At 39.4% G+C, this 13,013-nt stretch overlaps 1 protein-coding gene across 1 annotated transcript in view; it reads right to left on the reverse strand.

Annotated features, from left to right (window-relative positions):
* Positions 1-13,013, reverse strand: part of magi3a (membrane associated guanylate kinase, WW and PDZ domain containing 3a) — a 243,449-nt gene that overhangs the window by 9,186 nt on the left and 221,250 nt on the right. The window contains exons 11-16 of the mRNA XM_072449267.1: positions 10,606-10,637; positions 8,300-8,705; positions 6,519-6,613; positions 5,300-5,492; positions 2,424-2,642; positions 108-293 (exon numbers count right to left, since the gene is read on the reverse strand). Coding sequence (XP_072305368.1) covers positions 108-293; positions 2,424-2,642; positions 5,300-5,492; positions 6,519-6,613; positions 8,300-8,705; positions 10,606-10,637 — 1,131 coding nt within the window. The remainder of the gene's footprint in view (positions 1-107; positions 294-2,423; positions 2,643-5,299; positions 5,493-6,518; positions 6,614-8,299; positions 8,706-10,605; positions 10,638-13,013) is intronic.

Consider the following 13,013-nt stretch of genomic DNA (forward strand, 5'->3'; position numbering starts at 1 on the left):
ACTTGAGCTCATGAAATATACTTTTCCCCATCAAATAAATCCAAATAAATAAATGGACAGTACAAGAATGCAGCTAAAAAACATACAACTGATTCAAATGCACGTACCGTCCTCGGGGACCACGGTGAGGGACACGGAGTTGCCCGCCTCTTTGATGAGCTGCACGATCTCGTTGTGGGACAGGTCGATGATGGACTGGCCATTCACGGCCGAGATGCGGTCGCCCACTTTCATTTGCCCCAAGCGGTCAGTGGGGCTGCCCTCGATGATGCGTCCGATCTTATGAGGGATCACTGAAAGACAGAAGCACGTGCATTCATTATTGTGTCTTTATTTATTGTCATTATCGTGTCGTTATCGTGTCGTTATCGTGTCGTTATCGTGTCTTTATCGTGTCGTTATCTTGTCTTTATCGTGTCTTTATCGTGTCGTTATCGTGTCTTTATTGTGTCATTATTGTATCTTTATCGTGTCGTTATCGTGTCGTTATCGTGTCGTTATCGTGTCTTTATCGTGTCGTTATAGTGTCTTTATTGTGTCATTATTGTATCTTTATCGTGTCGTTATCGTGTCGTTATCGTGTCGTTATCGTGTCTTTATCGTGTCTTTATCGTGTCGTTATCGTGTCTTTATTGTGTCATTATTGTATCTTTATCGTGTCGTTATCGTGTCGTTATCGTGTCTTTATCGTGTCTTTATCGTGTCGTTATCTTGTCTTTATCGTGTCTTTATCGTGTCGTTATCGTGTCGTTATCGTGTCTTTATTGTGTCATTATTGTATCTTTATCGTGTCGTTATCGTGTCGTTATCGTGTCTTTATCGTGTCTTTATCGTGTCGTTATCGTGTCTTTATTGTGTCATTATTGTATCTTTATCGTGTCTTTATCGTGTCGTTATCGTATCGTTATCGTGTCGTTATTGTGTCGTTATCGTGTCTTTATCGTGTCATTATTGTATCTTTATTGTGTCGTTATCGTGTCTTTATCGTGTCGTTATTATGTCATTATTGTGTCTTTATTGTCATTATCTTGTCTATCGTGTCTTTATCGTGTCTTTATCGTGTCGTTATCGTGTCGTTATCGTGTCGTTATCGTGTCTTTATTGTGTCATTATTGTATCTTTATTGTATCTTTATTGTGTCGTTATCGTGTCGTTATCGTACCGTTATTGTGTCATTATTGTATGTTTATTGTGTCATTATTGTGTCATTATTGTGTCATTATTGTGTCCGTTTGAATTCAAATGCATAAAGAGAGTTGAGGAACAGAGAAACTATGATTTTAAACCCTTAGGGTTTAAAATCGTAGTTTTAAACCCTTAGGGTTTAAAATCGTAGTGACAAAATTGGCAAATCACAAACTTTATATTGTGCTTTTTTTGTATTTTCTATTAAAGTGCTGATTAATTGAGCTAAAATGCAGTTAAGATAAATATACTTAGAATTTTGCTAAAAATTATAAAAAAAAATATCACAGAAAAGCTTTTTTTAGGTTTAAAATGTCACTTCCTGTTTGTAATTGATGATATCACACTAGGAAATGACCCAGCAAATGTATTTGACGAATAAAATCACATGAGAGCGACTTTATTTTGTTGAATTGAATTTTAGAGAGTCAAAAAAGTACTTTCTTTGGGTAAGTTCTGCATAAACTTTGTCTGGAATGAGAGTCCCTGGTGTGATGTCACTTCCTGTTATTTTCTACAGATTTTTCAAACTTATCTCCACAAATACCCGCTCGACTGGTGTAAAACTATAATCTATATGTACGACAGGTATAAATACACTAAAACCAAGTCATACGCACTTTAAACTCTAAACATACATCCATTTTTATTTTACATTTTGATTGCAAAGCTCAATTTTGATGCAAAACAGCTTAAAAACAGAAACAGGTTCACTGACTTCCTGTTCAAAAGTGCAGAGCGGAATTCTCACGTGCGCGTTTTTATTATTTTAACGCAACGCACTGATTTTATTAACATTTGCAAGTAACAGGACAGCGCTTAGGGGCGGAGACAGTCACGCCTCGAACGCAGGACAAGACTGGATTAAACATGCACGAAGCAAACGCAAGATTATGATGAGGAAACACCGTAATAACAGGGTCAAAAGCTTTACACAATATGTCTGCTGTAAATAACATTCCTTTGAAAACAACAAAATAGCCGTCTTATTCTGTACAAAACTTGACGACTCGGTAGTTACTTTCCAACTAATCTTACTGTCAAAACTGTAAACTATATAATAAGATCTAATCACGTCTAATCATCCCTCATCTGCTTTATTACGCTACATTAATTACAACAATATCTTTACAGCCTTTGCCCATCTTCTTTTCAAACCCAATGGACAGATAACTTATGGCTACAACCGAAAACCAGAAGTGAAGTGGACTAAAGCAGATGTAGTTGCGTCTTCTCACCTCCAGGGGGCGGCTTGTTCTTGGAGGTGAGAATGACAAACCCAAAGCCCTCGTTGTCTCTCCGGATCAGGTTCACGTCGAAGCTCTCGGGACGTCCCGGCTGAGAGGGAGGCAGCGCGTTGGACACGTCCACCCGGGGGACGACTGGGGAGCTGTTGACCAGAGCCGAGGCCACGCGCTGAGGCTGAGGAGCGGCGGCGTCCTCCTCCACGCCACTGTCTGAAAGAACACGCCCGTTACGCCTTATTTCTGTACGACATCTACTCCAGCACGGACACAAAGTGAGACACTCAAATCTGATATAACTTTTGCGTTTGGTGAGGTTTGTCTTGCTCCTGACAAACACGCACTTAATGTCAGGAAATATACAATGTCAGGAAATATTATACATAAAATGACATTTTTTATTTGTGAGAAGATTTATAAGAGGTTGGGTCTGAATTAGTTTATACTTTAACTTGGCAATTAAAAGATAAATTGATGTAACAATTAAGGACAATCTTAAAAAGTAGAAAAATGCATTCTGTGGATTTTCGGATTTGTTTAAATGATGATATATTTATTCATTTATTTGATACATAGTTTATAGGTTAAGCCATCAAAGTGATTGTTCTGGCCACAATATAATCATAGGTTTCGCAGTTTTAGAAGCAAAATTACATACATTTTGTCCAATATACAGCCCAAAAATAGTGAAAAACCCCAAAATGTAATAAACTTTTTTTTTTTTTTTATCTGGTTGTTTGTCTTTCTGAAAGTTCAATTTCATAAAGCCGGTCACAAACTTGAGTAACAGTAAAATGTTTGACAAGAAAATTAAAGATTTCACTATTGTTTGAAATAATAAATAATTATAATTTAAATAATTGAGACAATAACATTTTATATTGTGACATTTCTAAGTATGAGCCAATCATGAATTCAAAATGGTCAAAAAAATCCAAAATGCAACGTTTTTCTCACTAAATAAAGGTTGAAATATGGTGAATGAAGGCTTCCTGGTTGAGAACATTTCTGAATAAAGTTTATTATTGATTATTTTTGACATTTGATTTAATAATATAATTGTCCCATGAATATTATTATGGGGATTTCAATAGTCTAGTCCCAATGATGATGGCAGGGCGCTCCCTTAGAGATAAGGTGAGGAGCTCGGCCACACGGGGGGAGCTCGGAGTAGAGCCGCTGCTCCTCCACGTCGAGAGGAGCCAGCTGAGGTGGCTCGGGCATCTGTTCCGGATGCCTCCTGGGCGCCTCCCTCGGGAGGTGTTTCAGGCATGTCCCACCGGGAAGAGGCCCCGGGGAAGACCCAGGACACGCTGGAGAGACTATGTCTCTCGGCTGGCCTGGGAACGCCTCGGGATCCCCCCGGAGGAGTTAGAGGAAGTGTCTGGGGAGGGGGAGGTCTGGGAGTCCCTGCTCGGGCTGCTGCCCCCGCGACCCGGCCCCGGATAAAGCGAAAGAAGATGGATGGATGGATGGATAGTCCCAATGATCATGTTTTATTAATTATTGCAGCTCAAACTGTGACATCCCTGTTACAGATACAGTCTAGGATTTATCTCAAAGACAAAACACATGGTTATATTTCAAACCCAGAGATGGATGATACACAGTCTCTTTATCCTGTTTGTGGACTTACTTGACTGAGTATCTTGTTTGTAATTTTGCGTCTGGGAAATCTCTTTCCAAAATCAAATGTAAAGCGTCACAGAAGATTGATGTCTGATTTCTGCAACGTGATTCGGCCGCTGCTGTTGCAATACATCAAACCCCCCAAAGTCATTCCAAAAAGAGCTGGCATCATTCTGCGGACCATTTATTTATCTGTGAGAGTAAACAGCAGCCAACGCCGCCTTCGCCTCGGACGCTCGAGTTTGGTTTTTCTATCTAATCTTTGCCCTTCGCTTGCACCAAATCCTGAAAATGCAGGATTGAAGAATGAATGTTTCTTGGGGGGAGAATCCATCCACTTCGCCTCAGCCTCCAAAGTCAATTTAAGCGGAACTTTATTTATTTAAGCACAAGACGCTCATCCGGAACAAATTTAAAGGATTAGCTGGAAAACTGCAGATCAAAGCTTTAGCTCTGAGGGTTTCCGTTCACATACTGATCCACACAATGGGCTTTTTGGAGCTTTTTCTGGTCAAACTCTTCTCCTTCTCTGTAAATATATATATATATATATATATATATATATGTATAATATGTATAATATATATATGTATAATATGTATAATATATATATATAATATATATATATATATGTATAGTGATAAATGTGCAATAACGTCAAATCTAAAGAGCATTTGTGTTGTGCGGGGCGACCAAATATAAAGCAAACTATATCATGTTAAAGGTTTTTTTTTTAACATAATAAAGCATAAAAGTGAAATGGGTTTGGTCCCAGCGCAGATTGTACTGTAAAAGCAGCTCTTTGGGGTCAAAATGAGAGCACCGTTTGCGGTCTGCTGTCACATGATGTTTACGTTTTATTGCCCGAGAACCAGGAAGTGCGCTGTCCACGTACTAGCTGTTGTTAGCTTTACCGTGATAAAGCTGTGGAAAGGGTTTAAACGGGGGAAGATAACATGAGATTGCTCTTATTTTTCCTCCTTTTCATTCATTCTTTGTGCAACTGTCACTGATCATGTATTTTATTAGTTAAGAATAAATAAAAATAAAATAAATACAGCACCTTTAATTCTTAAATATATATTAATAAATGTATGCCTTTACATGATTTATTTCACCTGTAAATACTTATTAAAACTGTTTAATCTATTGTTTTATGTCCCCTTATAATTCCTAGTTTGGTGTGATTTGACATTGCTTGTGAAAATACCGAATCATCATTAGATTGCTGAATGTCTTACCCGCGTGCACCAGTTTCCGCCGCACGGTGAGCATGACTTGTCCGTTGCGCGCCGCGTTGGTCATGAGCTCCAGGACCTGTTTGTGAGACTTCCCTTTGACCGGGACGCCGTCGATGCAGAGCAGCTCGTCCCCCGCTCGGAGACGGCCGTCCTTCTCCGCGGCGCCCAAGGGAACGATGGCGCCGATGTAGACCTGCCAAAGAGAGAGCGAGAGGAGCTCAAAACGGCACATTTAACAAGTGCAGAAAAATTACGTTGTGTTGTAGCTCTGCATTCATGAATTACATCTTCATATATTTAAAAATCCTAAAAAACAATGACACACACCACATTAAAGGACAAGTATTATTGTTATAGTTATCAAGGAGATTCAGAGGGTTTTGGACGGATGGGAGAGGACTTTTCTGACCAGGATTCATCAAACTAGTGTGAATGAAGCTAAGTGCTACACCAGGTATGTTTTTGATGAGAGAACAATGTGGTTAAAAAAGTCAGTTTAGAATAATATGTGTCCTTTAATGCATACGCGTGGGGAGTGAGGGGACTTGCTCAAGGACACAACTACATTTACTGGTTGGGATGGGATTGAACCACACATTCCACCCGCTGGTCTCCATGGAGATGTTTAAACAAAATACTATATTGTGGAAAATTATTGCTAAAAAGGGACTCTTCACACACGAGATAAACTGTGGCGTAAAGCAACAATGACACTCGGCACAAAATATGAATCTGAGTGATTAACCGGCACGTGACACCTGGAACTTGTGCCGAGATGTATTTTGTGCAGAAAAGGCTGTCATTAGGTGCAAGGTGGACCAAACGAGTCAACTTCCCTGTAAACAAAATAATTAAAGACAATATCATCATAAATATTGTTGCACATCTACTTTTTTTACATGCGACATCATTATAATATTTGACCCACCGGGGAAAAAGTTTAGCGAATTTATATAAAGTTTACATTTCTTTCGCTTACAGTTTTTACATAGGAGTTCATTCAGCTTCAGCCCTGACGTGAATAACCCACCTCCCAGTTACAACGCAGCATTAGCTTTGTCCTTTAATGTTGTCCTTTATTTTGGCCCTGGTTTATTTTGTGTGTGAGCGCTGTTAAACTGTGCGACGTATTTCATTTGATCGAATGTTCTGTGTTTAAATTGTGCAAATATTCCAAATCAAAGCGATAGTCTTAGTGCTGTGGTGCAGTGGCACGTACCGGCTGCTCAGGGCCTTCTCCTCCCAGCACTCTGAAGCCAAAGCCCGACTCCTGGTTCCTTTTGATGAACACGTCCAAGTCCTTTGTGTTTAGAGCTGCAGATATAACACAGATTTGGGCATAATTATGGTTATTTTAAACAACCACAACCACAACCAGCACCAGCACCACAACCACCACCACAACCACCACCACCACCACCACCACCAGCAGCAGCAGCAGCAGCAGCAGCAGCAGCAGCAGCATATTGTTAGCTATTTTTCAGTGCATTTTCTAAAGGAATAATGACCCCGCCCACATCATTAGTGTAAATGTGAAACGAGCAAAACAAACAATGCAGGACAAACATGAAAAACATATGCATAAGAAATAAACAGCATCATTTTAAACAACTGCGTAGCATATAGTATAACACAATAATAACACATACACCATCTGACTCGTGCATTGGATTTATGTAAAAATACAAAGCTGTATTAATATAATAATCTGGCCCTTTCCGCTTCTACAGTACATTACAGGAAGTATGTAGTGTGAGAGAAACTGGACATGTACAAATAATGAGGTAATTCATTCTTAATATTCTGAAATCCCTTCCTTACATGATCTATTGAGTCTGAGCCAATTGTGAACCAGGAATCAGATCTAAACCAGGTGTAAAAGGACTAAAAGGTTCACATAAAGTTAAAAATCTCCAGTGAGTTAGATTACCAATAGTTCTCTCTGTACAACATAACCACAATTTCACTTATCTTTTCTTTCCCATTTTTGGAACTTGAACTTGGCCCGTCATGATAATCACTATTTCCACATATGGTTCAGTCCATTAAAGCTGGACAGGTACAATCTTTTCAGAGCTCAATTTATCTTTTCAATCTGAAGTGAAGTTGTGGGGTTTTTGCTTCACTTTAATAAAACAAAGAGTGACACTTCTTTCCTGTCATTGTTTCTTTTTTTTAGTGCCAATGTGTAAATGTTGTTTATGATGGCCCAGGTCACACTTAAAAAGGAGAATTCGATCTGAGAGTTTGTTTTTTTAACCTGGTTAATAAATAAATATAATAAATATTCACATTTTCTTTGTAATTTTTCTGTGGTACAAGAAGATTAGCGCTGTAGTCTCCTGCTTTAGGTCATTGTGTCACTGCCATAAAGCAGCGGTTATTGTGATATATTCTGTAATAATATATCACATTTCAAACTGTACTTCTCTACAGGGCCAGTTCAAAGTAGGCAAACATTGATATATATCCATTTGAAACTTCTTCTGGAGTTGTAATACTTATATAAATGTAATAACAAAAATGTAGTTGTTCTTTCATACATAAATAAGACATTTTAGGTGAAAAAAGGGCCAATAATTGTAAAAAAAATTAAAATAAATTGAGGGATATACTAACATTTTGAATTCAATGGTTTAGATGTATTGCTTCATTTTGACATATTAAGAAAAAGAGTATCATATTTAGCTACAGCTTTAGTTAAATCAGGCTCAGTGTTTGTATCAACAGCTTCTTTCTGTCCAATCCATCTACATCTTACTAAGCACAAGATTGGAGGTGTGTAATTGCTTCTTTAGACTTAGATAAACTTTACTGATGCACAAGGGAAATTACTTTAGCGCACACAAAATGCAATATATTCATCGGACCAAAAAATATGAGGCAACAAAAAAATGTAAACACAGATCTTTATAAAATGGGCGTTTAAAGTGGCAATGCCCCGTGTGCACGCGGATTCGATGAAATGAAACCCTAAAACATCTCCTGGTGCAGACTCACGTTTGCTGTCGAGTAGAGCCCTGGACTTGAGGTAGAGCTCGGAGGCGTCCGGTTTGGGAGAGGCCGAGCGTGTGCTGGTGACGGGGAGCGGGACGGGGACGGGGACGGGAGTCACCTCTGTGTGGCTTATGTTCTCCGAGCTGCTCAGCATCTCCTGCCTCTGCTGCTGTACGGGCTGAGCCACCGACATGACCCCAGGGTGAGGGTGAGGGGACGAGTGAGGCCCGGAGTGAGGTCCAGAGTGAGGCCCAGACTGAGGTCCAGAGTGAGGCCCAGAGTGAGGCCCAGAGTGAGGCCCGGAGTGAGGCCCGGAGTGAGGCCCAGACTGAGGTCCAGACTGAGGCCCAGAGTGGTTGGACAGTGGGAGGGACGACTGCGATGTGGACTGGGACATCGGTGCAGTGATCTGGGGCAAAAATGTGATCAATATAGAGGCTCAATACAGATTTAAACACCACCATTGTAATTAAAGACACTTTTTTTATACAACGTGCTGTGCTGTTATAGTAGTTATAATATACTGAAGATCAAGATCCTTCATAAACTATTCAAAAAAATGTCTAACTTTATCCTATTTGTTTAACTTTTTCAGTAATAATTATACAGATTTTCAAATTTTGACTTTACTTGGTGTATTTATGCCGGTTGTCCATATAAATTATAGTTTTACACAAATCTAGTAAGTGTTTGTTGCGAAAACGTTGAATATCTGTAGAAAATGACAGGAAGTGACATCACATTAAGGACGCTCATAGTTTATGCAGGATTTACACAAAGAAACTACTTTTTTTTGACATTCAAAACATAAATCCAACAAAATGAAGGTTGTTCTCCTATATTTTAATTAGTAGAATTGAAAAGTGCCATTAGATTAGTTTTTTTTCCGAGTGTGATGTCATCAATTACAAACAGGAAGTGGAATTATAAACTAAAAAAATAGATATTCTGGGATACATTTTTTATCATCTTTAGCGACATTTTACATATCAAACTTAACTGCATTGTACCGACTCTCACAGCTGGGATACAGTTCTGAAGACAGACTGCAGATGGCGCTGTCGTCCTAATACTAATGCTGAGAAGACGCGTCACAGTAACACCACTGTATATTTAAGTATAAATATGTATAATTAAGTGAATAATCTAGTTTTTTTTATCACTGTTAGAATAAAGGCTTTCTTTAAGATCAGTTTTAATAAAAGTAAGAAAATAATGATTATAAAAAAGTGCCATTGGGGTAACTGTGTAAAACACTTCAAATATATAAACATCAACAACGACATGTGTGCTGTCGTGACACATATTCATGTGCAATTACTGTCGGGATCACATGCAATGGTATTTATTTATTTATTTATTTGTCTATGGGAGTTTTTATTTATTTATAGGAGATCTTCTACTGAAAGTGTTTTTCAGACTTCCTATAAGTGATCTGTTCTTCTGTATCTACCTCTGTATCTACCTGCGTTGCACCAATGAAATTTCCCCATGTGGGACAATAAATGAATATCTTATCTTATCAATATACATGCATAGCTCATTTTTTAGAACTTGAAATGCTCACTTTACTTAATATTCCTACAATATATATCCTATTTTTATAATATCCAAACATTTACTGCAATCTCATTCAATCTTACTGTAAAAATATTAGGAATTACACGTGTTTGGTGTTTAGCATAAGCACGTTTTTGTACCGCCGAGCACACAAATAATCTTTTACGTTCAAAGCCTGTTCAAAGCCTGTGGTGCAGTGGAGGAAGACGAGAACAAGCTGTGGAACAAGACTTTTAATCTTAAACGATCGCACACAGAGGACGTAAGCTGCACTGCGCCAAATGTTATATCCTCACGTGGCGCTATTGACAGAAACATTTTAATATATTCTATGGACGATCCCTATGTTGATATTGTGCATCAGAAAAGTGCTAAAATGTTCAGGTTGAAATATTGGATAAATGTGAGTGGACTGTACAATTAACTACAAAAATGCAGAAACAACACATTATACCCTTATTTGAACGACAACGTTGTATGTTTGCTTCATTTAATCAGTACTTTCAGTCAGTGATATGATAGATTATATTTGAAATCTTATTGTTGCATATTTCCAAAGCAGCCAATGCAATAGAATACATTTTTGCTATATGTCCCACTTTTAATGATGAATATTTTGAGAAACCAGGTACATCCCACTTCTAAATGGACTAGAAGGAGTGAAAGAACAAGACAAAAGAGCATCGAAATATGCAAATATATTATGTAAAGATATAATATGCAAAAATGCAAAGAAATGTATGACTAACCGGTTTGAGAGACTTGACTGGAGAGGTCTGACCTGTGGAAATGGAAAAGGAAGAAATTATGAATGGAAAACCATAGCGCTATATGTGAACTTTACTGCCCTTTAAATTACTGTTCATCATAAATATTCATTACTCCATTAATTTACAATGAGGCACGAAGTATAGGAGAAAAAACATTTAGCATTTTTATTTAAAATGATTAAATGTTGAATTTTAATGTAATTTGTAATTTTCACTACATGAATAAAATGCATTAGTTCTTCATTTTGAAATACTTTTGTTTATTCGTATAATATATTTACTGTATTGTACATTATGTAATCTATGTGAATGACATTGTTGTATCTATCTTTGCTTCTGTTAAAAGGATTTGAGGATTCATCTGCAATATCTCACACCAGCCCTTTTGTACTGCAGCAACAACAACAACAACAACAACAACAACAACAACAACAACAACAACAACAACAACAACAACAACAACAAGAAGAAGAAACGATGAATGTGTGAATCTGTCAATAAAACCTTTTCTGACTAAACCAGGACCAGAAGAGGACCACATCACATCTACAGGACTAAACCAGGACCAGAAGAGGACCACATCACATCTACAGGACTAAACCAGGACCAGAAGAGGACCACATCACATCTACAGGACTAAACCAGGACCAGAAGAGGACCACGTCACATCTACAGGACTAAACCAGGACCAGAAGAGGACCACATCACATCTACAGGACTAAACCAGGACCAGAAGAGGACCACATCACATCTACAGGACTAAACCAGGACCAGAAGAGGACCACGTCACATCTACAGGACTAAACCAGGACCAGAAGAGGACCACATCACATCTACAGGACTAAACCAGGACCAGAAGAGGACCACATCACATTTACAGGACTAAACCAGGACCAGAAGAGGACCACATCACATCTACAGGACTAAACCAGGACCAGAAGAGGACCACATCACATCTACAGGACTAAACCAGGACCAGAAGAGGACCACATCACATCTACAGGACTAAACCAGGACCAGAAGAGGACCACGTCACATCTACAGGACTAAACCAGGACCAGAAGAGGACCACGTCACATCTACAGGACTAAACCAGGACCAGAAGAGGACCACATCACATCTACAGGACTAAACCAGGACCAGAAGAGGACCACGTCACATCTACAGGACTAAACCAGGACCAGAAGAGGACCACGTCACATCTACAGGACTAAACCAGGACCAGAAGAGGACCACGTCACATCTACAGGACTAAACCAGGACCAGAAGAGGACCACATCACATCTACAGGACTAAACCAGGACCAGAAGAGGACCACATCACATCTACAGGACTAAACCAGGACCAGAAGAGGACCACATCACATCTACAGGACTAAACCAGGACCAGAAGAGGACCACGTCACATCTACAGGACTAAACCAGGACCAGAAGAGGACCACATCACATCTACAGGACTAAACCAGGACCAGAAGAGGACCACGTCACATCTACAGGACTAAACCAGGACCAGAAGAGGACCACATCACATCTACAGGACTAAACCAGGACCAGAAGAGGACCACATCACATCTACAGGACTAAACCAGGACCAGAAGAGGACCACATCACATTTACAGGACTAAACCAGGACCAGAAGAGGACCACATCACATCTACAGGACTAAACCAGGACCAGAAGAGGACCACGTCACATCTACAGGACTAAACCAGGACCAGAAGAGGACCACATCACATCTACAGGACTAAACCAGGACCAGAAGAGGACCACATCACATCTACAGGACTAAACCAGGACCAGAAGAGGACCACATCACATCTACAGGACTAAACCAGGACCAGAAGAGGACCACATCACATCTACTAGGCTCAGATAAGGACCAGTGTGACAGCGCCTGACCAGCAGGGGGCAGTGCAGACCAATTCAAAGTGCTCGTATTGTCATTAGCACCAAAGTGAAACAGATTTGACCCTAAGCCACAAGAAAACACAACCGTCTGTCAGCAAACCAAGTCAAATGTTCGTTATACTTCAGAGCTACGTCAATGCTTCACCTCTCTCTTCTCATCTCATCTTTCACCGTTGCGGTTTGAAAGCGGTTTACCACAGGATTCTTGGAAGATTTGATTAATCTGTTATAAATGTCAAGGCCGGTGACAGACATGCTTTCCCGCTGACGGCGCATGATTGCATCTATCCATTGAGACCGGAATTTTAATAAAATAACAAGCGGAGACAGATAATGTCCTGTCACTTTCTCTCTACAGCTATAATTTAATATGACATTTAGTTTGGGAGTTCTTTAAAAAGCCCTATAGGAGCTGTTATGCATCATTCAGACTTTGACACTGACAGAACTGGTGAACGAGTATGGACTTTAAAAACGCAG

The sequence above is a fragment of the Eucyclogobius newberryi genome, unplaced genomic scaffold (genome assembly GCF_026437365.1).
Source record: "Eucyclogobius newberryi isolate DKJ021-1_F unplaced genomic scaffold, fEucNew1.0.hap1 SCAF_17, whole genome shotgun sequence".
Taxonomy (NCBI): domain Eukaryota; kingdom Metazoa; phylum Chordata; class Actinopteri; order Gobiiformes; family Gobiidae; genus Eucyclogobius; species Eucyclogobius newberryi.